The sequence below is a fragment of the Manihot esculenta genome, chromosome 1 (genome assembly GCF_001659605.2).
Source record: "Manihot esculenta cultivar AM560-2 chromosome 1, M.esculenta_v8, whole genome shotgun sequence".
Lineage (NCBI taxonomy): Eukaryota > Viridiplantae > Streptophyta > Magnoliopsida > Malpighiales > Euphorbiaceae > Manihot > Manihot esculenta.
This window is the reverse complement of record NC_035161.2, coordinates 36,662,342-36,689,808: the sequence shown is the minus strand read 5'-3', so window position 1 is coordinate 36,689,808 and position 27,467 is coordinate 36,662,342. Positions and strand designations below refer to the sequence as shown.

Sequence of the window (27,467 nt, the reverse complement as noted above, 5' to 3'; positions counted from 1 at the left end):
TTGGCAGACATGGAGAAATGGTGCGCACGTGGATGGTGGGACCGAAGAAAATGATGGAACACGTGTGACACGAGGCAGAGACGAGGTGGACAGCCCACCTTCAGAAGGCTTGGGTCCCGCTTGGATGCATCACCTCCCATCTCATTCTTATCTGTACCTGATGGAACAGAATAAAGGAAAGGGACACTTGTATATTGGACCCCACTGTCCCAACCTGGGGCTTTATTGACCACCATCCGTTAACTGCCACGTTATGTCTCGACTTTCCTTTCGATAGCAGGACCCAACACATCAAAGCTTCCGCGGTGTGCGCTATGTCTGGGGATGCGTGTCAGTTTCGATGTGGACGCTTGATGATCGACTCAGGTTCAATTGAGCCTTTTGACAAAAAATGGTTCTTCTGATCTCACCCCAAGACGTGGCTCATTGCTATTGCCTGCTGCACAATTATTCTAATATTAATTTAATTTTATTAGACTCTTTCTTATCTAGTAATAATTTTTTAAATTAATATAAATAAAATATTGTTTTTCTCTTTATATAATTTATAATTTCTCTCTTATAATCAAAATTAATAAATTTTAGATATGTATACTAATCACAGTATATATAAAATTTATTTTTATTATTTTTAATTATTAAATATAAATTTTATTTCTTCAAGAAGCATTAAAATTTTTTATTTTTCTTATCTATTTTTTTTAAATTAAATATTAAAACAACAAATAAAATAAAAATTTTCGACTAATATAAATCTAGGAATGGAATGAGGAGAAAGTGAGAATTTAAGAATAAAATAGTGATTATACGCTTTAAAATTATAAACATATTTTGTACTTGATAATTAAAATGTGTAATTACACTGTTTAGAAAACTAACTTTTTTTTCATACATTCAAACACCACAATAAATTTATTTATTTTATCGATATTTAATGTTGACTAAAGAGCTAAACCATCCCAAAGCAACGGTTCAAGTCAACGGGTAAAAAAAATAATAAATGAATCTAATTAAGCACGATGTATTTTTATTTAAAAATTAAATAATTCTAATTTATTTTTTTATTAATTAAATTTTTATATATATTTTTTTAAATCAAATAAAATATTTTTTATAGTTTTAAAAATCATTTTTATAATTAAATGTATTTTTTTACTTTTATATTAATTAAAATATTAAATTTTTTATATTTAAAATAAAAAATATTTTATTAGATCATAATTTATTTAGCCATTAAATAAAATTATAAAAATTTAATTAACCAAATAAATTATATTATATTTATTTAACATTTAAATAAAAATATACAAGTTTAATCAACTTATTTCCGAAAAAAGCCGCATGGCACCCAATTGTACAAGAAACGCTAAGCAGCGCAGGAAATTGCTACAAACAAAATTGAAATAAGCAGAGCAACAAGGGGTAGGGATTTGCTACCACCGCAAATAAGACAAGACCAATGCACACAGTGAATCTACGGCTGGTATCGCATAAACGTTTTAGCAATCTCAATCTTTTATAGCTATTTAATGCCTAATATTTATCGCCAGCATCGTGAGTGTCCGTAGAAATATCAAAATCATACGAAACTGACAAATTGAAGGCAGTCTAAAGAGTGACAACCACAAACAAGAACCTACCTACACAGTGGCATCAATAAAAAAAAAAAAATAATGATCACTATATTTTTTCATTTTGCCCAATTGTAAATTATGCAAAAATATATTAAAATATATAATTTTAGTAGTTAAATAATTATTTTAAAATTTAAAATTCAAGTAATTAAACAAATTTTAAGTATAGTGGTTTCTTGCAAAGAACAATACTCGAGTTAGGTTTCTGCTAATATCAATGTCAACATCGGCGAAGATTAATTTAAAAAAAAAAAAAAGGTAAATAGCATGGTCTTCTTCACTTTCAAAGTAAAAATGTCAAAATGTGGTTGGTTGCTGCTTCCTTTCATTGTGCTTTTCCAATTGCTAGTCCCTATCACAGATATGAAGACTTTTGTTTAACTCTGACGATTTGCAAAAAGTTCGGGATGGTCAAATGAAATTTAATTCAATTTTTTTTTAATATGAACATAGTTAAATTTTAAATATCAAATATTAATAATCTATAGAAATAAAATAAATATAAAAAGATTTTACTGATAAGATAAATTTACTTGTTATATTTTTTTAATCAAATTGAAAAATCCATAAGATAAAATAATCCAATTAAAAAACCCTTAAACGAACTGAGCCAGTAAGATATATCCATCACGGGGTCTTTGTGGACTAGATTAATGCGGATGGGTGATGCAACAGAGGAACATTGTAGCAGAATAAGTAAAATATTTTTGAAACTATATATTATAATAAGTCAGATTCATCAGCATCATATGTTTCTGATGAATAAACCCTACAATTGCATCAGCAATATATTCTGTAACAGATGCAAATCTTGAAAAATAATCAAATGGGGTTTGGAAACATAAAATAAAATTTATCTTTCCATTGTTTTAATTTTTCAAAGACCAATCAGGGCCTGACAACATATTCAGTAGGCAATAGAGTTCCAAGGAAGTCATAATTTCATTCATTTCCAAGGATTTTTTTTTTTTTTTTTTTTTTAAATTTGGAGAAGAAGAATAAGAATAAGAAGAAACCGGAGGACATGGACCTTACCAGAATAGGGTATTTTTTATTAGAGACGGCCATGGTTCTCCACAAACAAGGATAATTTTGCTTATTTTTATTTTATTATATAAAATATGTTTTATTTTTTTTAAAGAAAATAACGAATAAAGCATATTGAATTAATAACTTGATGGTTTTATTATAAAGTTTTTTTAAATCTAATAATTTACAATAGAAATGGTTTATTTTTAATAATATTTTTCCCACTACACGTTACTACAACTTCACTAAAATATGATTAATATAAATTAAACAATAAATTCTATTTCGAATTTTCCAATATGTCATCTATCTATATTATTTTATTATTAAATTATTTCTGAAACTTCAAAATCTTATTTGTTTAATGCATATTGGATAGAGACATATAATAAAATTAATTAATAAGTAAATTAACTCAACTATGATTATTTTGTAAAAAATTATATTTGGTAAAGCCTAAATCTGGTATAAGAGTGGATGTAAACGTCCCTTGAACCATGAAACTGTTGTAGAGTACTTAAACTATGCAATAGCTGTGCCAATCTAAGCTTGCTTATTGCCAAAGATTTGAGACCCCATTTTCTAGACAAGCATCTCAAATGTGGACGTATACGGTCTGTTCGGTTCACATCCAAAAGCAACTTCTGCTATGCTGGACTAATCTTGGGGAGGAATCCCAACCTAATATGTCATAAAAAAAATTATTTAAAAAAAAAAAATTCAAACCACACATGACAAAAATCCTGAAATTCAGACTCACAGGCCAGGCACAACACATGGTAAAAAGGCAGCAATTTCAAGATTATATATAATATTGCTTGATAAAACTATAATTACAACTGAACGTTTGATTTGCATTATCAGGTAACGTGGAAGCTCATATCTATAACATGCAATAAACTCAGTAAGTCCAGGTCCAAAAGGGTTGATCTTCCACTGGGAATTCAAAACTACATGAATTTGATGGTGTATCATGGTAGAGTTTTGGGAAGTATGGTGTGGGCATAAAGCTCCTGCTAAGATCATCTTCTTCCTCTTGTGAGAAATCTGATTGGTCAGGTTCAAAAACATGAGAAGAATCACCAGGCTCCAAAAATGAATGTGGGCTATCTGAATCGAACACATCGCTTCCTGCTGAACTTGCCTCTTCTCGTTTGGGAGTCGCCAGCAGTGTTGCATTGGAAATCACTCCAGGGACAGTTTTAGAAACTGGGTTCCCATGTTCTTCATTGGGTGAATTGATGGCTTCAATATGTTCTAAATTTTCTATCCCTTCCTCTCTAGCCAGCAATTTAGCTTTCAGGGAAACGAGCTGTTGAAATTCAACAGATGAAACCAAGTCATTAGACAAATGAATTATACAGAGACAGATTGTGCTAATTTCTTGGAGAAACAAGGATTTTACCTCCATTTTCAAGTTCTCTTTCTCTGTTAGGAGATTGTCATAATCATCCTTGAGCCTGTCGTAGCTAGTTTTCAGAGCGTCATAGTCCTTTTCCAGCTGTTTGTTCTTGAACCGAGCCCGCCGATTTTGAAACCATATTGCAACTTGGCGTGGCTGCAACCCAAGTTCCTTAGCAAGTTGTATCTTTCTCTCTGGTTCAAGCTTATTTTCCACCTCAAAGTTTCTTTCAAGAAACTGAACTTGGCTACCCGTAAGCCGCCTTTTCTTGCCGGGTCGGTTAAGGCACACATCAAAATCCTCATCGCCGTTTTCTTCTTTAACAATAGCTTGGAAAAATGGCGCATCCAAGGTATCCCCTCCCCCACCATTCTCAAAGTTAACCATAGACTTTGCACCTGCAAAAAAGAAAAAGCACCACAGACATTATTAGATGAATACAATCCCAAATTGCTTTACATTTATATCTCAGCTGCCATATCTAATGAGAAGTGAAAAGATAAACACAGGAAAGTTACAAGCTGAAGAGGAAACTCAAAAGTAAATCAAAACAGAGCAGCAAAACTTGCATAAAAAGTAAGAAAGAAAATGTTTATGCAAAAGTTTCAACCTTTTCTTGTAGTAAAGGCGGTGGCTCTGTTCATAAACGATATGGAACAATTAGGTTAATTTGGTTTCTATACTAGCAACATCCCTCATAAGATGCAGCTGACCAAACAAACTCCTCCCATAGATAGTATTGGAAAAAAAATAAGGCAAATAAATAAAATAAACGCAGTTTCTCTAAGCATTAGAATAGAATGATCCTGTTCCTACAAAAGACCAAGCCCCCCCAAAAGGGAATAATAATAATCAATCTTCTTAGTAAGGAAACGTTTCCATACTCATCAAAAACAAAGTTGAAATAATTTTTCCTTTTTTACAAATAAGAGGAATTTTTAGTAGAAAATCAACAATCCTAACAAGATACAGAGCACAGAACAGAGTGCAACCATGTCAAATGGAAAAAAAAATGAAGCAAAAGAGAAGCTAAATTACCATGAAGAGTGGCAGAAGTAGGAATCAGGAGAGAATCACAAGGAAGAGTGTCGTTTTTAAGCAAAGCAGTCATGTTACAGACTTTGTCACCTGCCATAGCTTTTCTTTCTGTTTCTTTTGCTTTATAGCGGTTTCTGTTCGTTTTTGTCGGTTGAATACCCAGAGACTCAAACCGTCATATACAGAGAAAGAAATCAAAAGGGATCATGCGTTCAAGTCAGTATAATCTTGGGCTTATGACGAAAGAAGTTAATGATGAGGCTCGCTGCAATGTGGAAATTGTGTGTGTTTGAAGAAAGCTCACACCCATCTCTCAGAATGTAGAGTCTGGCACATACGAAAAAGACTGCCTTCGAGACATATAAGCTAGGCGAGAGGGAGCGTCTCAATGGTCGCGAGAACGAAAAAGTTGAAAACTTTGAGAGAGAGAGAGAGAGAGAGAGAGAGAGATTCTTCTCTGCGAAGGAGGGACGGACGGAGTTTATAACAAGCTAGGCGATAGGACACGGTAGCTTTACTTTCCTTCTTAGCCCTCATGATCTCAAATTGAATTACTATTATACCCCTACTATTACATCATGAAAATAAAGCCATGAGATTAGGCACACACAATTGTGTATTTGTGGGTTTTTATTTACATTTTGTATCCTGAAAAATATTTTTTTCCCCTTTTCTTTTTTTTAATATACTTTTTTATTATTTTTATGACACTTATTTTAATTTCACGCTTTGATGAAGTGAAATTTATATTAAATGTGGGGTTTTTTGAATTGATTTGAAATTTCCATGCAGTTGATTTTATTGAACTTGTGCATGCATGGTTGATTTCCTTGGCGATGTTATGAGTATACAATAGAGGAGTATAGAGTCCGAATATTTCCTATTTAAGGTGTGACAAAAGGAACACTCCTTTTTGAACTACTTTTAATATCTTAGAACAAGACAAACAAATTAGGAGAAAAGCTACATATTCATTGAATTTCAATATTGAAGTTTCCATACAAGTCAAGAAATTTATCAACACCAATGACATCTTATTTGGTTTGGATAACTTAATAACTTTTTAAAAATTTAAATAAGTTATTTCATTATTTTTTAAGAAATAACTTAAAAAGTAAATTATTTCATGAAAATTTAATTTAGTAGGAAATTGAGAGTTTGAATCTAAATTATTAGATTTTTGAAAAAAAAAAAAAAAAAGCCTTGGTCTTAGTTAATGTTAACATTGTCAAAAAGGGTAGCAAAGAAAATCCTTGATTTGCTTCCATATGAAAAGAAAATTAAGGTTATAAATCTAAAGAAGAATTGAGAAATGCTGGGCCAGAGTGGTAAGACATTATAGTACATCGTGCCATTTTGTAAATCGCAATAAATTCAAGGGTGGATTAATTAAGTATTTATGTTTTTCAAAATTAACTGTTCAAACTTTATTTTTAAACCACTTAATTAAAAATGTATGTATATATTTTATAAAATTAAATATTAATTAATTTATTTTAATTTTAAATATTAGAAATGATGCTTTACATATTTTAAATTTATAACTATTTATAAAATGCATTTCCAAAATAAATTAAAAATTAATATGTGAACATGATATTTATTTTAATATTACTTTAAGGGTAAATGGTAAAAAATTTTAAAATTGTCTAGTCTTTTTACCATTGCACTGATCTGTGAAAATTATATATATATAAATAATTAAATTTGAATAATTAAAATTTTTATTTAGAGTGTAATAGGAAAAATAAGAAGTTTGTTTTTTGTTAATTAATAAAAAAATGAAAAGAAAGGAAAGGAAAGTCGGAGGGGAAAGGAAGGGGTAAAGAAAGGAGTGAAAGAAGGAAGATGGAGATGACAACGAGGGGCAGAAGAACAACAAGACAAAAGCAACATGTCCAATCAATCCATATCAGATTGGAGGCTCTTGTTTTTTTGAGAGTTGATGACTCATTGCCCTACCCCACACTTTTTCTTTTTCTAAAAAAAAAAAATTTTATTTTTACATTATCTGGATATTATGCATATATTAAGATCCACCTTCACTGTTTATCCACTCATTCTCTCCCCCTCCGGTTCACCGGTTCATCTGATTTAAGAGATTTCTGATGTTTAGTCTCCATATTTTTATTAAAAAACCTTTAGATTTCAATTACACTCATTAAAAATATTAATTCATTAGATCTAATTTATAAAAATTATAAATTAAACTAAAATATATATATATATTGATTTTTGTTCATTTATCTTTTTAAGATTATCTTCAGCGAGGCTTGGAGGCACACTTTTCATCCAAAAGTTTCATGTATAGGGCTTGTAAAGTCGAGAGAATCAGCAGAAAAAAGCTTGGAAATGTGAGGTGGTTGATCGATTACGTACATGCCCATTGTTTTGATTAAGAAGAAAGCTGTAGCACTTGCATATAATACCTTTAAAAAAAGTCAAGGCTGGTTGTCCCAAGCCCAAGGTCTTTTACTTTTACGACTATATACTTCCTCAATTTATGCTCTTCAAGTTCAAAGTTCTGAATGAACCTCGATTTACGGGGTGTCGTTTCGTAGGTTTTAAGAAGCTATTAGAGAAAATGAACATCCATAGCCAGAATTTAGCCTTAAAATTTTCAGAAATGGTTTCAGTTCTATCTTTAAAATATGCTGAAGATAAACTTCTGTCAGGAATGGCTTTGATTATTCAGTTCAGATCCTGAATCAGTGAGAATGATGGCTTCGATGACAGATAAAGCAAAATAACTAAATTGAATGACATCATTTTGTACCAATTTAGCATTTAATCAGACAAAACTTCGTGTCAATCTAGAAGAGAGATGTGTCTGTCCACATGTGTTTATTCAAACTCATCAGAATGAAAACTATTTACATATATATATATATACCTCAATCTATGCATGCATGGCAGTACTCGAACTTTTTCAAAGTTGTTTATTATTCCATACCCAACAAATAATTATGTTGGCTGAAGGAAAATTCGTGATTGTTCACCAGGAAAATGATTACGTGTAGCAATCCTGGAGAATGAAAATTTTGCATGGTCACGAGAATATGCCAGAACTCTATCGATAACACCATTTCGTTAATGATAGGTTAAACAAATTTCCCTTCATTTACTGATAGAAGAGGGCTGAGGCTTCAATTATGGGAAGGAGATTGCAGTGCTTATAATTAATCATTACATATTTCGTGGGTTCATGGAATTTGAGCTTTACAGATGTATCTGTCTCTAGTTATTACCTGCTCCATTTGTCTGTCTATTTTAGTTTAAGGTTGAAACATCAAAGTTTAGATAGATGGATGGATGCAGTCCCCTCACTTAATGCAGTTGTAATTTGTTCCAATTTATAAAAGAATATACTTTATATACCAAAAATACGCGGTGTGGCCTACTTCTTTTCACTTGAGCTGTTCCATGATTATGTTATAAGGAATGTTGTCTGTGCTTTTTTACTTTATCCCCCACATGCTTTGCTCCTTACCTTTTGTCTTCTTTAAGAACTGAGACTGCAACTTCTACCTTTTCTTTCTCTTTTGGAATTGCAAGAAATTAATGCTTTACAAGCCCCCACGGGAATCACAACTACAAGATAGAACCGAGTGAAAGAGGAAAGGCAAAGACACTAAGCTGATTGTAATGAAGCTGATTGTTAAAACTAAGCTCCATTATTAGCAAGGTGACGAGCTGAATGGAGGATGTCACACGGTTTGCGCACCGAAGGCGGTGAAACCAATCTGAATGGATCAATTACAAGAGCTATCAAATACAATTCAGCTTAGAAGTAAAGTTTGACAGGTTTTGCTGGGTTTGAGCCCTCCTTTGGATAAAAAAAAAAAAAAAAATACAATTCAGCTCAAGTGTTGGAAATAGATGGTTTATATTATTCTTAATGTTGAATTGTATTAAGTTTAATGCTTTACTGTTATTTTATTTTGTAATAGGGTGTTGTTGTTTCTTGTACTAGCTGGTAGGGCCTTTTATATAAATTTTCATTTTGGTCTTGTAATAGCCACGCCCTGTTCTCGTGCCTTGCTCTTGGATATAAAAGGAAGCGCACTTTCAGACACACTTATAACGTTACAATCTCAGAAATAAAACTTCAAAATATTTTTTCTCTTCTCTCTCTGTTTAAATATGGTATCAGAGCTAGGATTTGATCTTCAACGGCGTGTTATCTCTTGCATGCAAGTGAATCTAAGAGTTCTCGAGAGATTTGATGATGACGGAATGAGGCAACAGGAGAAAAGAGCAGATGTCAACGGCAATACCGGAAAAAGGACAAATTGTAGTTCAAGGAATGGGAGATCCTCTGATCCTACAGTTCTCCGATCATCCAGGTATGATTTTGGCTTTTGCACCTCTCGTAGGAACTAACTTTTGATTTTGGAATAGGATCGTTAGAATAGTTCTAGGTGCCAAGGTGAAGCTAGGGTTTGTCGAAGAGATATGATTTCATAGTCACATCTTGAATTCTTAACTCCATCTCCAAAGAGCTAATAGATGGTTTCATCTATATTGACTCTACCATAGACCTCTGGCTAGAGTTCTGTGAAAATTTTGGAGAATGCAACGGTCCTATGATATATGAGTTGTATTGAAAAATTTCTCTTATAACTCAAGAGAATGCTTTTGTCTTCATTTACTTTACTAAGCTAAAGAGACTTTTGGATAAGTTTAACTCTATGGAAACTCTCCCTACTTGCATCTATGGGGCTCCTAGAGCCATTACAAAAATAACAAATAGAAACAGGCTTGTGCAGTTTCTAATGGATTTGAATGAGACTTTTGGATCCGTAAGAAATCAGATCTTGAGAATGGATATCTTACCAATAGCAAACAAAACTTATTCAATGGTTATGAAATTTGAATTCCAAAGAGAGATTCTGGGAGTCATGAATGACAGTTCAGAGTCTCTTGTGTTGTTCAATAAGACACACTCTCAAACTCAAACAAAACCAAGAAGGTCAGACATAAAAAGGGAATACTGCACTTTCTGTAACATGGATGGACACATACAAGAAGGGTGTCTCAAATTAATTGAATACCTTGATTGGTTTAAAATAAAGAACAAGGCTGGCACACAACTAGTTAAGGGATATAACAATATCAGAATGGTGGCTACTGTAGAGGGAGGTAGCATTAGAGAGGACAATCCTCTGGACTATCCTGACACAACAAGCAAAATCAATAAACTAACATCTGTGTTAAATTCATTAAAGTAAGAAGTTACTCAGCCTGTGAAGGGCAAAGGTGTTCAAACCCCAAGTACCTCTGTTGAACCAGACTCTCATTTCATAGATTTTACTGGTAAGTCCAATGCTTTTAAAACTTGCTATGCACAATTATATAATGATACTGGTTGGATTCTAGATACTGGAGCCACAAATCACATCAGATAAAATACTACTCACTTTCTTGCACCCTCTGCATAAATATATATTTGTTTGCTTTCTAGATGGGAACACAATACAAATATTACATTCTAGAAAGCTAAATATGTTTGAGAAAATGATGCTTAATGATGTTTTCTATGTCCCACACTTTCAATACAACTTGATATTTATTTGTCAACTGGTGAATAGTTATGCTTATTATGTAGTAATATGCGATCATTATTGCGTCATGCATGACCCACAGAATAGAAAAGTGGTGGCCAAAGGAAAGAAATAAGGAGGCCTTTTAAGGCTGAATCAGATGAGTTTCTCTGATATTGATATTAATCACTGCTTACATCAGATCATGAATTCTAGTCCGGATTTTCATACTCTTGTAAATACCATGCTTCCTATAATTGATTCTAAAAATGAAAATTCATATCTTCTAAATATATGTATGATTGTGTTGTGATTATGATTGATCTGCATGATAGATTAGGTCATGCATCTATTGGCAAACTCAAACATATCAAGAGCATAAATATTAGTGAAATCCTATAACTTATTGTCTTGTTTGCTTTTTGGCAAAACAATCAAGATTGCCCTTTCTTATAAGCCATACTTTAACTTTAAAACCGTTTGATTTGATCCATATAGACACATGATGACCCTATAAAACTAACTCTATCACTAGTGCTAGATATTTTCTTACCATTGTAGATGATTATATATAGTAGGATAGTATGAATCTTTATGATGCATCCAAAGGGTCAATCCTTTAATTTGATTAAACACTTCATACATGGTAGAGACTCAATTCAATATTACTGTTAAGATCATTAGGACAGATAATGACAAAGAATTTTTAAGTCATTTTTATAACTCTTTACTCACCAATAAACGTATCATTCACTAAAGATCGGATGAAATTAATACAAAACAATGAGAAAGTAATTATTACCGTTGAATCTCCCAAGCCTTGTAAATTTCACAAGAGGGAATCCAATAAAATCATCCTGATGGAGACTGTTAAAATTAATATATTTTAGGATTTAAACCACACTTAGTAAAAATTATAAAATTATCTTGTTAATATTATTAAAATAATTTTTTTTAAAAATAATTTTTTATCATATAAAATAATATATTTTAATAAATAATTTATTTTTATTACCATTTTTATTTATTATAGAAAAATAAATATGTTATATACTATAGTAGAAAAGGTAAATATAAAGAATTATCTCTAATTTTATAAATTGAATTTAAATACATACAAGAACAGGTGTTGACTTCATGCATCATGTAGTATTGTGTACCGAACCCACAATTATCGCTAAACCATGGCTAAAAAGAATGAAGAAAACGAAAACAAGGTGGCCAGCTGATATAGTTGCTAGTGGCGGGCTATCCACCAATCACGGTAATGAGCTATTTAACATTCTGATCTGTTTCAAAGCATTCAATTTTATCTCTTGTAGATTCTCGTCGTTGCAGTCTTAGACAGCTCAAGCAAATCCACAACCAACTTCTCATTAACGGCTATCTCAATGACCCTCACTTTCTTGGACAATTTGTGGCCGCCATTGCCCTCAAAAGCCCCAATCATCTTGAGTATTCAAATCTTGTACTTCACCAATGTCACACTCCGACTCTCTTTGCCTTGAATTGCATGATCAGAGCTTACTCCAAAAGCTCTACTCCTCAAAAAAGCTTTCACTTCTTTAACAAAATCTTCCATTGTGGTAATCGTATTTCACCTGATAACTACACTTTTAATTTCCTCGTTCGAGCCTCTGCGCAGCTTTTGGCATGGAGGATTGGTCCCGCAGTCCATGGCTCTCTCATAAAATATGGGTTTGAATTCGACCCACATGTTCAAAGTGGATTGATCTTTGTGTACTCTGAATTAGGTTTTTTAGGTTCGTGTCACCAGGTGTTTGAATCAATTCCTAACCCAGATTTGGTCTGTCAAACAGCGATGGTGAGTGCGTGCGCTAAATGTGGTGATGTTGGTTTTGCGAGAAAACTGTTCGATTCAATGCCTCGGAGGGACCCTATTGCATGGAATGCAGTGATTTCTGGGTACGCACAATGTGGGCAATCAAGGGATGCATTACGTTTGTTCCATTTCATGCAATTAGAGGGTGTCAAGGTTAGTGAAGTGACAATGGTTTCAGTTTTATCTGCCTGTAGCCAGTTAGGCGCTTTGGAACATGGGAGATGGGCCCATGCGTATGTTCAGAAAAATAAGATTCCAGTGACGGTGACATTAGGAACTGCACTTATTGATATGTACGCAAAATGTGGGGACATGAATGAAGCAATGCAAGTGTTTTGGGGAATGAAGGAAAAGAATGTCTACACATGGAGTAGTGCCATGAATGGGCTAGCAAGGAATGGAGCTGGTGATAAGTGCCTTGAACTATTTTCCCTTATGCAAAATGAGGGGGTTTTGCCCAGTGAGATCACTTTCCTTTCGATTTTAAGGGCTTGTTGCGTGCTTGGATTGGTTGAGGATGGCCGCAAGTATTTGGTCTCCATGAGAAAAGATTATGGGATTGAGCCTCTAGTTGAGCATTATGGATGCATTGTTGATTTGTATGGTCGAGCTGGGCGCTTAGATGAAGCTTTGAATATCATCAATGAAATGCCATTGAAGCCCCATACTGGTGCTTGGGGTGCTTTGCTCAATGCTTGTAAAATGTACAAAAATATGGAATTGGGTGAACTTGCCTCAAGAAAAATAATTGAATTGGAGGGCAAGAATCACGGGGCGTATGTTCTGTTATCAAATATATACGCTGATTCAAAGAAATGGGAAATGGTTGATAATGTGCGCCAAGCTATGAAGGTCAATGGTGTAAGGAAACAGCCTGGCTGTAGTGTTATTGAGATTGATGGTGAAGCTCATGAATTCTTCGTTGGAGATAACTCCCACCCAAAGTATGGTGATATTGAGGTCATATTAGAAGAGATCTCCATGAGATTGAAATCTTATGCCACAAACTCCAATTCTCTGCTGTCTGATATTGGAGAAGAAGAGAAGGAGCCTCTATAACAATGGTAATTTTGCCTTTGCATTTAGTTTCACCAACCAGAAGGAAGATGTTCCAGTTAGGATTCTGAAGAACCTAAACAGTTAATTGGGATTCTCATGGTCTTATAAACCAATAATCTAAATTTTCATTATCTGTAAACAGTAGAGGACAAACCTTAAAATATAACAAATTCTACGCGGTTCTTCAGAATCCGAAGTGGAACACCTTACTTCTGCGTGATACTCGGCTTCTTAAATCAGTTGGCTTCATGGGGCGAGTGACCCAACGTTAACCTTCTTATACAATCCAGAATCTACAACCATCTGCCGAAGGGATAATCCTTTACAAGCGCTATTGAAAGTGTCTTAGATTGTTGCAGTCTTCTCATGGGCTCAATGTTTATACGAGTAGAATCAGCACATACTTGTCAGGGATGGCCCTCGAAATAAGCAGCTAGGAGCCCATGACCAGGCAATTGTTTACTCATCTATTTAGTTTGAAATTTCCTATGTTAGAAACTTATTCAATAAAGTCCATTTGTTTCGCACAATAATTTTTAGAAATATATTTTTTATATTTTAAAAAATATTCAGAAAAATTAGTCATGATAAATTTTTCTAATTAAAAATTAGACTGTTTCCTTTTTTTCTTTTTTTTTTTTTTTCTGAAGAGACTGTTTCCATGTGATTGCATAGGTGTATACGTTTATACATTTGAGATGTAGAGGTCAAGTCATCACGTGCTACTTTTAGTAGCAATTTTGACCTTCCTTCGTCAAATAGTTACAGGCAACTACTCATCAAAATTAATTTATTTCTTTTTATTTCACAATCTTGAATTGATTTTTTCTTTTTTCTTTTTTCACCAAATCTTCAAGGTGAACCATTGAAATTGCTCACTGATTACTTGCACTGCAAAAATAAGTACCTCTTCACCTTCCTTATATATATTTCCCTTTTGTAGGGGCATGGAGAAAGTCACTAAAATCTGCCTCTCTCAAATCAAATTAAATTAAATTAACTTGTTGGACTATATTTGTTAATATATTATTAATTAGCAATAATAAATTATATTTTTCTATTTAATCATATTATTTTATAAAAATATTATCTTCAATCAAATATACTTATATATATAGAGATATAAGACATCGATTTTTTTAATAGAAGATTATAGTTTCTTTAAGGGTTAAAAATTACTCTTTTTTTTTTCAAGAAATAAAAAACATTTTAAACCGAATAATATAAATTGTTTAATTAATTTAGCCTCTTTGTTTTACAAAAAATAAAATATATTTTATTTGAGAAAATATTTTTAAATAATATAATTTATTTTTTATTATTTAATTTTAATTTAAAAATAAAATATATTAATAAATTTATTAGTTTATTTTTTAACTTATTATGTTTCAAATTATATAATAATCGTTTTTTTTATATAAATATAAATATAAATTAGAGATAAACTAAATTTTCTAAAAGTTAATTTCCACATTTTTATCCTAATTTTTATGAAATAAAATTTCTGCAAATATATTTGCTGAAGAATATATTGCTCAGAAAATAAAGATTTGAAGAGATGAGAACTAAAAGTATATATTTTAGAAATGGTAGCTATCATCATTAATTCTAACAATTTTATCTTGTTAATGGGCTCCATTCTATGTTTGAGTCGCCACTAACTTTTAGGTTAATGATTTTGTAATTATTTTTCATTTTGCATTTTTTTTTAAATTTTTTAGCAAAAATAGAAAAAACACCCGATAAATTAATTAAGTGGGATATAATTAAGGGCAAAGTTGACATCATATTTCATTAATTCTGAGTTGACATCACATTTCATTGATCCCTTTCTCCAACGGCATTTCAACAAATCAATACTAAGAAAATAAATCTCTCTCTATATAATTCAAAATAAATAAATAAAAAGATGGTATGTTTTTATATAATTCTTACGTTTTAATAAGAGAGGAGAAATTAAATTAATTAATTACGTATTAATTAATTATGCATTTAGAAACCTATCATTTAATTAAGTGGCCAATTAGAATCGAGTAAAAATGCATGGTTGCATGCACGTCTTGCTTTAATTAAGCTTTATTTTTATATAATTAGTAGGAAAAAACTTTGGTTTTTGTTTGAAAAGACATTTATTAGAAATGTTCTGAGCATTTACATTTATTTTGCAGCCAATTTTGAAATATGAGTTTATTTTTATGTATTAATTTTCCATTAATTCTATTACAACATCTAATTACAACTATGTATCCCTCCATGATCTCCCTTTTTCAAGTGACTTGTGAAAAAGAAAGCCACAAATACCCATAATCAAATTTTTTTTTTTTATAGAATTACAGTATTTTAAAATTTTATTAAATTGAAATTAAATTTTATTCATATCACGTTAATTTTTTTAAAAAAATAAAGAGTTATTACCGAATATTCATGAGAATTTCAAAATTAAATTGTTTTAATAAATAAGGTTGCAATTGTTTTGTATATAAAAATGCATGGTTGCTTGCACGTAAGCTTCATTTTTATATAATTAGTGGGAAAAAGCTTTGATTTTTGTTTGAAAAGACATTTATTAGAAATGTTCTGAGCATTTACATTTATTTTGCAGCCAACTTTGAAATCTGGGTTTATTTTTATGTATTAATTTCCCATTAATTCTATTTCAACGTCTATGTATCCCTCCATGATCTCCCTTTTTCAAGTGACTTGTGAAAAAGAAAGCGACAAAGACCCATAATCAAATTTTATTATTTTTTTTTTATAAAATTACAGTATTTTAAAATTTTATTAGACAGAAATTAAATTTTACTCACATTCCGTCAATTTTTTTAAAAAATAAAGAGTTATTATCGAATATTCATGAGAATTTCAAAGCTAAATTGTTTTAATAAATAAGGTTGTAATTGTTTTATAGAAATTATTTTTTAAAAAATACTTTTTAACTTTTTAATACTTATATTAAAAAAATTAATTAATAAAAAATATATTTTTAATTAAAGAAGAAAAACTAAATTATTTCAAGAAAGCTTACTTTTTTTTCAAAAAAGTAATTATTTAAAAAAATTAATTTATACACTTTTTAAATTTCATTAAAATTTTTATATGTAAATTTATTAATATATTTTAAAATGAAATAAAATAATAACAAATAAATTATTTTATTAAAAATATCAACATGAAAAACTCTATTACTCACCCAATCAATTAAAGACACATGTGCATAAAAAAATGGATTTGAAGTTAATATATAGAAAAATTCTTATGAAACTAATTTTCTGTGATTTTAAAATATATGAAAGTGAATTTTATCTGATTTTTTTTATATAAAAATATAATTTTAGTGTTTTAAATTCATAATAGAATGTGTAAATACAAGTTTTTCCTAATATAAAAAAGAAATAATTTTAATTTTGAATGGTATTATAATGTGTACACATAATTTTAATATATTTCAGTTTTATTACCTTTAATTTGTTATATAAAATCATTCATCTTTAAAAGTATGTTAAAAAGCTTTCATTTTTATATTTACGGTCTTATTATAGTGATAAATATATTTAAATAAATTTGAGAGATTTTAAATTTTATTTTTAAATTTTTAATTTTTATTTAAAAATAAAAAAACTTTCATTTTTAGAAGCATTACATAAAAATCTCTGATCTTTATAAATGTTTCAAATTTTCCATTCATTTCTAGTAGACTTTTCTTTTCCTAATTTTTTTCTTTCTACCAATAATAATCTAAATCTAGTTCGGTAATTATTCTCAGATGTTACCAGCCACATCCCTTATACTATTTTTCATCTATTTATTAAATAAAATTAATATATAAATTATTATAATTTAAAAAATTCACTAATATATTAGTGATGTTATAAAATAGACTGTGAACTGTCATTATAAAATATGGTCATAAATAGTTTCAATCGTAAAAAAAAAAGAATCTGATGACTGCTGAGTTTCACCATTCCGATATAAGGCCGAACCCATAATGGCAACATTGAATTAAGAAACTTTTTCAATGGGCCAGCCTCGACAATTCGGCCTTGAGATCGGGTTTCCCTTAGGGTCTCAGTCTCCTCAAGCCCAGTTCGGTCTTGAGACTCATTAAGAGAAGGGACAACCGGCCTATCCATCCAGCAAATCTGTTTGCACGCGTACGAGAAGAAAATTAAATGGTCGTTTCGTATGGAGCAAACGTCTGATATCGTTGTACGTACGTATCCGTATGGCAGAGACAGGTGGCCCAATAGCCATTAGACGTCACTAGCAGACAAAAGAAAATAATAAAAGGAGAGGAGAATCCTCCTCTCAAACCAAACTTACTCAATTATTGTAAATTATATTTTCTCTGAATTTCAGAGTATCAGAATCAAACGTTTCAAGTTGATTTGAAGACATACCGGCTTCAAATCGAACAAACTCAATCTTCTGAATTTTAGAATGAGTTTCCATAAAAAAGTTACCATTAAACGATTACAATTTATTAAATTCATTTTACGACTATAATCACAGAATTTCTAACTAATTAAACGGTAAAGATTTTTAACTAATTAAACGGTGAATATTCTATATTAACGAGCCGATCACATTATCGTTAATAATAAAAAATACTACATTTATCTCAATTTTTTTACAATATAAAAAAATATCACAAAAATATATAAATATTTGCTATTTTTCCATACAAATATTTTTAAAATTTTCATTTATCATTTTCTTTCATCTACTTATTTGAAAATTGAAATAACGATTATAAATATCAATTATCTATTTAATTAATTATAATATAATTTAATTTTAATTCGTATCATCAATTTAATTTTAATTTATTACTGATAATTTATTTAATTAATTATAATATAATTTTATTTTAACTCGCATTATCAATTTGATTTTAATACATCAATTAAATTGGCAACATTAGTTAGATGCGCGGTGGATCTAATTTTGCCTCATCGGTATCTCATGGAAAAAAACGAACAGTTTTATGATAGTGAAATCATCCATACAGAACCCCTAGAAAATGAGGATGAGGGGACTGAATATGCTCTGACCGTGTGATGTAATATAATTAATGTTTCAAACCAGCCGTTGAAACATTTTGCAACATTACATATTTTTTTATAAATGCAGGTCCTGCCCCTGCTGGAAACAGACAATGCTAACTAAATTACTTAAATTTTTTTTTCTTCATAATTTTGATATTTATCATTGATATTTATAATGAGATTTTTTAAGAAGTGAAAAAAAAAAGGATATATACAGATTATGAAATATTAGAAATATAAGGTTGCATTGGAAGGAGTTATGACACCAACTCCCTAACTACCTTCATTAATTCCAGACTTACCAAAAAAAATTTATATTGTCCTAAATAATAATAATAATAACACACATGTCTTAGAAAAACACAATTGGTCCACACAGCAGTAAAGGATGGTTCACATGTCTAATGGTTGAATTCTCCAGTCCACACCCGACTGTCAATTTTCTCTTTCTTTTTTTTTGGAATTTTAATATATTTATTTGAAATAATAAAAAACATTTATATATTTATATATAAATGGAAGAATTGGACTCAACCGTGTGATCATTAATGAATTTTTTGCAGTTACAGTGGATTATTATGATTTCAGTTACAATAGATGAATAACCAAAGGGCTACAAATGTCTACATCATTTCAAGAATCGTCTTCTTACACTCCTGTGATTAGAGCTTTAATGAAGCCTTCTTGCCCTAATTAAACCACTTTCCTCTTATTCAAAAAATAAATAATGTTAAATAATCACCTGAACAAAAATAATTATTTCCACATCGAAATGAGCTGGTTTGCATGATATTTATATTGATAAATATATATTTATTTTTTATTTAAAAAGGAATTTTTTTTATTAGGATAATAAGCGATGAAGGTTTTATTGAGAGTAATTTCCTTCCGTTAATCAATTGTTGACCTGAAATGGTTTAATATCAGATTTATTAATTTAAAAAAGGATTAATGAAAGATGGCAAGCAAGCATACCATAAAGAAATATAATTTTTTTATATTTGGAAGGAGGATTTGATGCTTAGTGTCCACTTGTTTTGGGAAATATATATCCATCATTCTTAATTAACCAAACAGTTAAAATAGAAATTTTTTGATGGTGATTCAAAAATTTTCCTACTTCTATAATAGGGATATTTTACACTTTTCCTAACTTTTTTTGGAATAAGACTGCTCATTCTAAAGCTATTTAGGATTTTAATTTTGCCTCTATGTCTATTTAATATGTACATACGTTCAACCTTGGAAAAAACAAACGAAAATCAATCAGAAGTAAAAAGTCTATTTTCATCCCTAAACTTATACTAAACGGTCATATTGACCCTTCAAAAGTTTTAAGATCCAAATAAGAACCTTAATATTTTAAAAGAATGCATTTAAAAGGATAAATATCATATATACAAAATAGGGAAAAAAAATTCCCTTTTTTCTTTAACACGTCAATATTTGAAAAATGGAGTGCCCAACCAAATATCATATATAAAATTCATGATACATTTTTAAAAAGTGACTTTTGCCATGCATGATTTTTAAAAAAATAATAAAAATCATAAATTTATTACAAAATTCAATATAAAAATTTGATGATTTAAATGGTTTATTTTATATTTTAAATATTTTTAAAAAATATTTTTATAATTTTATATATTAATTTTTTTATTACAAATAGTATTTTTTAATTATTAAAAATTCACCTTTTAAATTTTAAAAAATTTTAATAAAATTTTTAATTTTTATCATATTTTTTTATATTATTTTAATTAAATAATATTAATTAAAACTCGATGAAGTAATTTATCATTTAGTAGTAATAATAATAATAATTCAGGCTAAAAGGATGAAATTAAGTCCATTTTATAATGGGTCCAGGATATATTTTGTCTTATTCTATATCTTTTGGGTCTTTAAAACCTCAACCAGTCATCACTCTTTCTTTATATTCAACAACTCCTCTCACCCAAGATCCAAATTCTCAACACCAAGAGAGAGATAGAGATGGTGGGTTCCTCTTCCTTTTAGTCTCTCTCTCTCTCTCTCTCTCTCATTCATGTATTTTATATAATTGGTCTTATACATATTTTGGTGTACCCTCATGAGTTTTTCTTTTTTGTCTATATGTGCAGGAACAAGAAAACGAAGAGCAGCTGGCTAGATGGGATGGCTATGTGGACTGGAGGAACAGGCCTGCCCTCAGAGGCCGTCATGGAGGCATGCTTGCTGCCTCCTTCGTATTGGGTCTGTTCTATGCTTCTTCTTCTTCTTCAGCATTCCACACTTGCTTTTGGCTTTGTATATTTTGTTGTTTGAAAGAAAAAAAAAAAAAGAAGAGAAGGAAAATGATGGGGTTTTAAATTTGTTGGCATGCAGTTGTGGAGATATTGGAGAACCTGGCATTTCTGGCAAATGCAAGCAACTTGGTGATGTATCTATCAGAGTACATGCATTTGTCTCCATCTGTATCGGCCAATAATGTCACGAATTTCATGGGAACTTCTTTCCTTTTAGCCCTTCTTGGTGGTTTTCTCTCAGATGCTTTTTTCACTAATTATACCATATACCTGATAAGTGCAGCCATCGAATTTCTGGTAAAGATATCTCTCTCTCCCTCTCTTGTAACTTAGTTTTCTGTTAGTTACTGGAGGAATTGGGTCTGTCGTTTCCTTTCTCTCTTCTTGCGTTTTCATTTTCTTTCATAAAATTGGAAACCATGCATTTGATGATTCTCAAATTTCTAGAGAACAGTACTTTCTCAGCCCGAACACCAGAGTGTGGTGATGCAGCAAACCCCACTCGGAAAATGTTTACAAAATTATTTTTCAGATTGGTTCTCGCATTGCAACAGAAGTTTTAGTCCATAATTAACCTAGTTTAGGATATTGGTAACCTAGTATTTTTATGTTTTAATCATTACTCGCTTTTGAGGGTTTTTTTTTTTTTTTTTTTTTTTTGTGCCAAGTGGAAAGAATGAAAGGATAATAATAATAATAATATATTTTGTTAATCGGATAATTCTTATTGGCGGCTAATCTTGAAATGGTGTGAAGTAAATATATATGGTGTAAATAAATAAATAATTAAATAGTGAAAAGCTTTTATATATATATATATATATATATATATATATATATATATATATATATATATATATATCCTAAGAGTTGCAGGTCATCTTAAAAGAAGAGTGCTGCGAGGTAATCAGCTTCTACCTTTCTACAGCAACTTGCTTGGTTGCAGAACTTTTAACTTATTTTTCCTCAGGAAAACCATGCCCTCAAAACCTCCATGGTTAAACTTATCATCAAAATAAGTTTTTTTCTTAAATTCATTACATAATATTCAATATTCACAAAATAGTGAATAATGTTAGAAAATTCACCAAGTAGTGAATAATTTTAGAAAATTTACCATTATTTGATTTATATAATTAATTTAACTATTATCTTTGTTATGATTTATTTTATAAAAAAAATAAAATAAATTCTTATAAAATTTTATAAATTAAAAAGAAAATTAATAAATTAAATTGTATTTTTATGAAATTTTTAATTTTAAATAAGGGATAAATGTTTGTTTTATGTAGTAAAAGATTGAAAGAAGGTTACTATAGAAGGTGATGATGATAAGTAGCATCTGCATGTAGGGTTTCGCAATTAATCAGTGCATATAATCCATAAGACTAGTTATGCAACTTATCCGATTAGAGAGAGTCCTGATAAGGGAAAGGGCCCATGAGCCATAGAGTACTAATAGAAACTTCTTTTTTTCTTTTTAAATATCCCTTAATATCTATACTTGTCTTTTTCTTCACAGCCTTATAGTTGTCTCAAGTTCACCAACTGTTTGCGTGACAATGAATTTGTCCTTTCCACGTGTATAATTGGGTAAATATTAAACAATTATTTTTTCAAAAAAATATATTTTTGGTTACTTAATTGCAGCATTAAAATAAATAATGCTAATAATCTTTATGAATACATAATTTAAAAATGTTATGAAGTTATAAGTCTAGAAATATTAATCCGTTTCATGTAAAAATGACTTAATTTTTTTTTATTATATCCAAAGCATCAACATTTGTATAAAATAATTTGCCTGATGTTGACACTTTTGGAAATTTGAGGCCTCAGCTCGATTCTGTATTACTGAATGCTGATTACGATTATAAATGTTGAATTTTGATCGTTACAGGGGTTGGTGACACTCATTGTGCAAGCTCGCTCACCTTCGCTAAAACCACCGGCATGTGACCCAGCTAACCCCAACGTCCCATGCCAAGAAGTAACTGGTGCAAAGGCTGCAATGCTGTTTTTAGGGCTCTATATGGTGGCCCTTGGAGTTGGCGGGATAAAGGGTTCACTTGCAGCACATGGGGCAGAGCAATTTGATGAAAGCACCCCACAAGGAAGGAAGCAGAGATCGACCTTCTTCAATTACTTCATCTTCTGTCTTGCTTGCGGAGGCCTCATTGCAGTAACTTTCGTTGTGTGGCTAGAGGACAACAAAGGGTGGGTGTGGGGTTTTGGAGTATCCACCATTGTAATCTTTCTATCTATCCCTATCTTCCTCGCTGGTTCACCCACTTACAGGAATAAGATCCCTTCTGGAAGTCCCCTCACAACCATTTTCAAGGTATACTACAGGTTTCTTATGGACTTTCTGGCTAACACGTTGAACTGCTGCGTAAATTTTCATTATTTTTTTCATGTAATTGACCACTTTTTTTTTTTTTAACAGGTTTTGATCGTTGCTGCTATTACTACTTTCATAAGCAGCACTCCCAGCAATGCCATAGCAAACCTGAATGCAAGTCCTATCAGTCCAACCCAGGCCAGCGAAGAATCAAAAGAAAATTCCAAAGAAATGGCACCCGGTACTGAAACTTTAACAAAAAGCTTCAGCTTTCTTAACAGAGCGGTGGTGAAAAGGCAAGTCCATTCTTCTCTAGAATGCACAGTACAGCAAGTTGAGGAAGTTAAAGTTGTGATAAAAATTCTACCAATATTTTCTTGCACCATCATGCTCAGTTGCTGCCTGGCTCAGCTCTCCACATTTTCTGTACAACAAGCTGCCACCATGAACACCAAGCTTGGTTCCTTGAAAGTTCCCCCAGCTTCCCTTCCCTTTTTTCCGGTAATCTTCATTATGATCCTAGCACCCATTTACGACCATTTCATTATCCCATTCGCTAGGAAAGTGACCAAATCTGAAATGGGCATAACTCATCTGCAAAGAATTGGCATTGGTTTAGTTCTTTCTGTAATAGCAATGGGAGTTGCTGCGCTGGTTGGAATCAAGCGGAAGAAAGTTGCTACAAATTCAGGACTACTAGACTCGAATGATCCATTACCCATCACATTCTTCTGGATTGCTTTCCAGTACTTATTCTTGGGATCAGCAGATCTCTTCACATTGGCAGGGCTGATGGAATTTCTCTTTACAGAGGCACCCACAAGCATGAGATCCTTAGCAACTTCTCTTTCTTGGGCTTCCTTGGCCATGGGTTACTACCTGAGCTCAGTAATTGTATCAATAGTAAATAATATTACAGGTAACTCTACACGCAGACCATGGCTCTCTGGCGACAACATAAATTACTATCAACTGGAACGATTCTACTGGCTGATGTGCGTGCTAAGTGCTGTGAATTTCTTGCATTACCTTCTCTGGGCCAACTGGTACAAGTATAGATCAACAAGAAGTGGCTGGCAAAGCCAATTTACGCATTCAACATAGATAATGACTGGCCTCTTTGCTCTGTTTATACCAGATGATAAATGGTTGCGCTGAACAACCTCTTGGCTGTATATAAGATCAATCGCAAGATCTTCATTACCGGCCAATACATGGAAAAGCTTTAGAGTAATTTTATCATGTAATAACTGTTTCTCTTGTAATAGCGGCTCTTGTTAGGGATGTAAAAGGGTAGGGTATCCACAAATCCGAATTATATATACAGACACTATATATTAAACCTATTATATAAGCCTATTATATAAGTAGGAATATTTTTGAATCACCATTAAGAAATTTCTATTTTAACTGCTTGGTTAATTAAGAAGGATGGATATATATTAATTTTCCAAAACAAGCCAAAAAGATATACAGACACTAAGCATCAAATCCTCCTTCCAAATATAAAAATTTTATATTTCTTTATGGTATGTTTACTTTCCATCTTTCGCTACAATGTTAATATCATTGATTCTTTTTTTAAATTAATAAATCTGATATTAAACCATTTATATATAATTTCAAGTGAGCAATTGATTAACGGAAGGAAATTACTCTCAATAAAATCTGATGAAAAAATTCCTCTCTAAATAGAAAAAAAAATGAATATCAGGCAAAACAGCTCATTTCGATGTGAAAATTTATAAAGAGGAATTTTTTCATCAGGTTTTAGAAACAAATCCACCCAAATACCACAAGTTTGGTACATGTTACTTTCCAGAAAAAGTGCAGTCCATTGTTTGTCCAAATACTGCGTTTGTGCTTGTTTTGAGTATGATGGTTGGATGGTGAACAAAGTTAGAGAACAAGGTTAGAATCACTGACTGATGCTGGATAAAGCACAGGCTAATGATCAATCATAAATCTCTAAGGGTGACGTGGGACCCCTTTTGGCAGCAGGAGAGCGCTGGCAGTGGCAGACCATCCTATCATAGGAAAATCATGTTTCTCAGGCAATGAAAAGGCGATAGATTTTGTTGTTAATCTAATTGAGAAAACATGCTGAGATCTCTTTATCAGCATTTGGAAAATAAAGAGCAAACTTCAAACTATAAATTGAAGAACTGGCTATTTTTGAGAGAGACAGAGACACACAAATATACATACACACACAGAGAGATTGTGAGAGAGACCAATGGAGTTACAAGAAAGAAAGGGGGAAGCAACAGGGTTGAGACGAGAGGAAGATGATGGGAAAAAGGATGTTTATTCTACTTCAATGATGAGGTTATGGGTTTAGCACAAATGTTAGTGGAAAAAGTCTGATAGGCAGCTGCATCAAAAATCTCCTGGGCCCACGAAATTATTAGTATATTCCAGAAGAATCAAAAAGGGGGTGCTGGCATGAAGGTTGTTACTTCCTGAGGCAGGTGGTTAGACAGCTGGCCACTAAAATACAAAGATAGGCTTCATTAAAAAGCGTTAGGGAGAGGAGAGGACCATCGCGGATTCGCTCGTGAAAATAGAGGGCAGACTATTCTCTGCTTCGGGAGGTTCCTTCCTGGGAGGCCTAGCCTTGTTTGTCTTCTAGTTTGAATCATTTTTCCTTGTATTGAAATCTTGAGGGTTTCCTTGTATGAGATTCCTGAGTCTATTAATCTGAATCATCATTCTCATTGTCTAGACTTGCCTTTATTCTAGTTTGACCTTATTTCCTGTTACATTCCTTTCTTCACTCCATCAAAGTCCCACTCTATTGAAAAGCCATATTTTTTAAAACAATTAGTAGCAAATACAACAGCCATATAAACATTTAGATTTTCTAAATATTTCTTGTCCACATACAAAAGAAGATGATTCAGCACCACCCATTTCCCAATTCAGAACATTAAAGGGCACCTTGTGCATATTGACTTTCTAGAATTTGCATATAATCAACAATAGGTATAAATCCCACACAGAGAAACAGACAGATGGAAACAAAAACACTGATTGAAATCCCTAACCTCCTTAAGGATTCTTTTGCAATTTGGAGGTTCTTGTACTAGCAATGCCTGAAAACCTAGAGAAATGTAAGAAGTTTTTCCTAAATTTTACTAAAATTAAGTCATTCTAAACCGTTTCATGACAATTTGACAACCAAATACAAGACATGAAGTTCAGTGTCTACAGTAAAAGAGATTTACCGCTATTGGACAATCATATGAAAAGTCAAATAAAACAAAGTGCAAAATTGACTAGAACAAATAAAATGAAATAAACTTCTATTGTTCACTTATATGAGTCAAGTCGCATTCTGGCTCATCTGCAAAAGGATCTAACTTTGGGCTACCTTTTCTCTTAGATGAGAGCACATTTCAACAATAAATATATGAAAGGCAATAAAAGAAATTAGTGCATGCAAAGTACCTTGCCTGTAGCATTTCGGACAGGCGATATGTGAAGAAGGTTCCAAAATGTACTCTTATTCTTCCTGGTAAAAGAGAAAACAATTATTGAGAACCATGAATAAAACTCCATTCCATTGAAACACTGGAAAAATAGTTAAAAAGTATGAACCTGTAATTTAAGATACGTACTGTGCATGCTTGCTCAGTTTGAATGCTTTCTGTTATCTGGAAAAATTAAAAAGCAAAAAATAAAAATAAATCATCAATAACACAAGTTATCAGTCAAAAAACCCATATTAAGTCACAACATAGGCATTTAAATAATACAACTAGATGAAAAAAGAAAAACAAGAAATTTGTACCTTCTGAAGAACTGACGAATTTGTTTCAACTCCGCTTAAAAATCTACAGTTGCGCCCCAAAACTTCATTCCTAGCATAACCTACAGCATAACAAAATGACACAAGTAGCTGAGCAATTTCACATGGATCAAAGATTCTTACGCTTTTAAGTTAAAGATAAAACTACGTCAGTCAATGACACTAAGCAGGAAAAAGTTGGCATATTCGACAAGTATCAAAATCATAACAGCACAGGCGCACCTGTCAATTCCAAGAAGGCATCACTTGCATAAACTATAGGCATATCTGGCAAGTGTGGCTCCGTCCTGCAAATGCAAAAATGCATACATGTGGCGAAAAACACAGAGCAGAAGCGTTACCAATCTTGTAAAGATAATTTTTTTTTTTAAAAACAGAAAAAGAACATACAGAGGAATTTGAAAGAACTCACAATACAAAAAAAATTCCTCTTT

At 31.4% G+C, this 27,467-nt stretch overlaps 4 protein-coding genes across 5 annotated transcripts; 2 read left to right on the top strand and 2 right to left on the bottom strand.

Moving 5' to 3' along the window:
* Nucleotides 1–3,449: 3,449 nt before the first annotated feature.
* On the bottom strand, nt 3,450–5,558 carry LOC110619591 (homeobox-leucine zipper protein HAT5). The gene is made up of 3 exons (XM_021763105.2): nt 5,104–5,558; nt 4,069–4,463; nt 3,450–3,975 (listed from the first exon to the last, which is right to left on the bottom strand). The coding sequence occupies exons 1-3, from the start codon at nt 5,198–5,200 to the stop codon at nt 3,565–3,567; spliced, it is 903 nt and encodes a 300-aa protein (XP_021618797.1). The 5' UTR covers nt 5,201–5,558; the 3' UTR covers nt 3,450–3,564.
* Nucleotides 5,559–11,751: 6,193 nt separating this feature from the next.
* On the top strand, nt 11,752–14,094 carry LOC122724709 (putative pentatricopeptide repeat-containing protein At5g40405). The gene is made up of 2 exons (XM_043960498.1): nt 11,752–11,910; nt 12,467–14,094. The coding sequence occupies exons 1-2, from the start codon at nt 11,784–11,786 to the stop codon at nt 13,546–13,548; spliced, it is 1,209 nt and encodes a 402-aa protein (XP_043816433.1). The 5' UTR covers nt 11,752–11,783; the 3' UTR covers nt 13,549–14,094.
* A 6,399-nt stretch (nt 14,095–20,493) lies between these two features.
* LOC110610585 (protein NRT1/ PTR FAMILY 4.6) lies at nt 20,494–24,523 on the top strand. The gene is made up of 5 exons (XM_043960477.1): nt 20,494–20,591; nt 20,717–20,828; nt 20,961–21,178; nt 22,782–23,222; nt 23,328–24,523. Exons 1-5 carry the CDS (start codon nt 20,589–20,591, stop codon nt 24,324–24,326), a joined length of 1,773 nt encoding a protein of 590 aa, XP_043816412.1. The 5' UTR covers nt 20,494–20,588; the 3' UTR covers nt 24,327–24,523.
* Nucleotides 24,524–24,908: 385 nt separating this feature from the next.
* Nucleotides 24,909–27,417, bottom strand: LOC122724711 (protein TWIN LOV 1-like). 2 transcript variants are annotated; one of them, XR_006352163.1, is made up of 5 exons: nt 27,256–27,417; nt 27,016–27,095; nt 26,843–26,878; nt 26,673–26,736; nt 24,909–25,249 (listed from the first exon to the last, which is right to left on the bottom strand). XR_006352163.1 is itself a non-coding variant. In XM_043960504.1 (5 exons), exons 1-5 carry the CDS (start codon nt 27,338–27,340, stop codon nt 25,181–25,183), a joined length of 354 nt encoding a protein of 117 aa, XP_043816439.1. In that variant the 5' UTR covers nt 27,341–27,417; the 3' UTR covers nt 24,913–25,180. The 2 variants fall into 2 exon arrangements, 1 of the variants encoding a protein (XP_043816439.1); XM_043960504.1 differs by having other exon boundaries at nt 24,913–25,249; nt 26,823–26,878.
* Nucleotides 27,418–27,467: the final 50 nt, after the last annotated feature.

Excerpts from the sequence above, each read along its gene's own strand:
- LOC110619591 (XM_021763105.2), bottom strand. The coding sequence starts at position 5,200 with ATGGCAGGTGACAAAGTCTGTAACATGACTGCTTTGCTTAAAAACGAC. Across the intron at positions 4,464-5,103 it reads TACTTCTGCCACTCTTCATG|GTGCAAAGTCTATGGTTAAC; the intron begins GTAATTTAGCTT and ends TCTTTTTTGCAG. Across the intron at positions 3,976-4,068 it reads AAGAGAACTTGAAAATGGAG|CTCGTTTCCCTGAAAGCTAA; the intron begins GTAAAATCCTTG and ends GAATTTCAACAG.
- LOC122724709 (XM_043960498.1), top strand. The coding sequence starts at position 11,784 with ATGCATCATGTAGTATTGTGTACCGAACCCACAATTATCGCTAAACCA. Across the intron at positions 11,911-12,466 it reads CGGGCTATCCACCAATCACG|CGATGGTGAGTGCGTGCGCT; the intron begins GTAATGAGCTAT and ends TCTGTCAAACAG.
- LOC110610585 (XM_043960477.1), top strand. Across the intron at positions 20,829-20,960 it reads TGCTGCCTCCTTCGTATTGG|TTGTGGAGATATTGGAGAAC; the intron begins GTCTGTTCTATG and ends GTTGGCATGCAG. Across the intron at positions 21,179-22,781 it reads GTGCAGCCATCGAATTTCTG|GGGTTGGTGACACTCATTGT; the intron begins GTAAAGATATCT and ends TGATCGTTACAG.
- LOC122724711 (XM_043960504.1), bottom strand. The coding sequence starts at position 27,340 with ATGCATTTTTGCATTTGCAGGACGGAGCCACACTTGCCAGATATGCCT. Across the intron at positions 26,737-26,822 it reads GTACGTATCTTAAATTACAG|GAAGAATAAGAGTACATTTT; the intron begins GTTCATACTTTT and ends CTCTTTTACCAG. Across the intron at positions 25,250-26,672 it reads TCCGAAATGCTACAGGCAAG|GATGGTCTGCCACTGCCAGC; the intron begins GTACTTTGCATG and ends TTCCTATGATAG.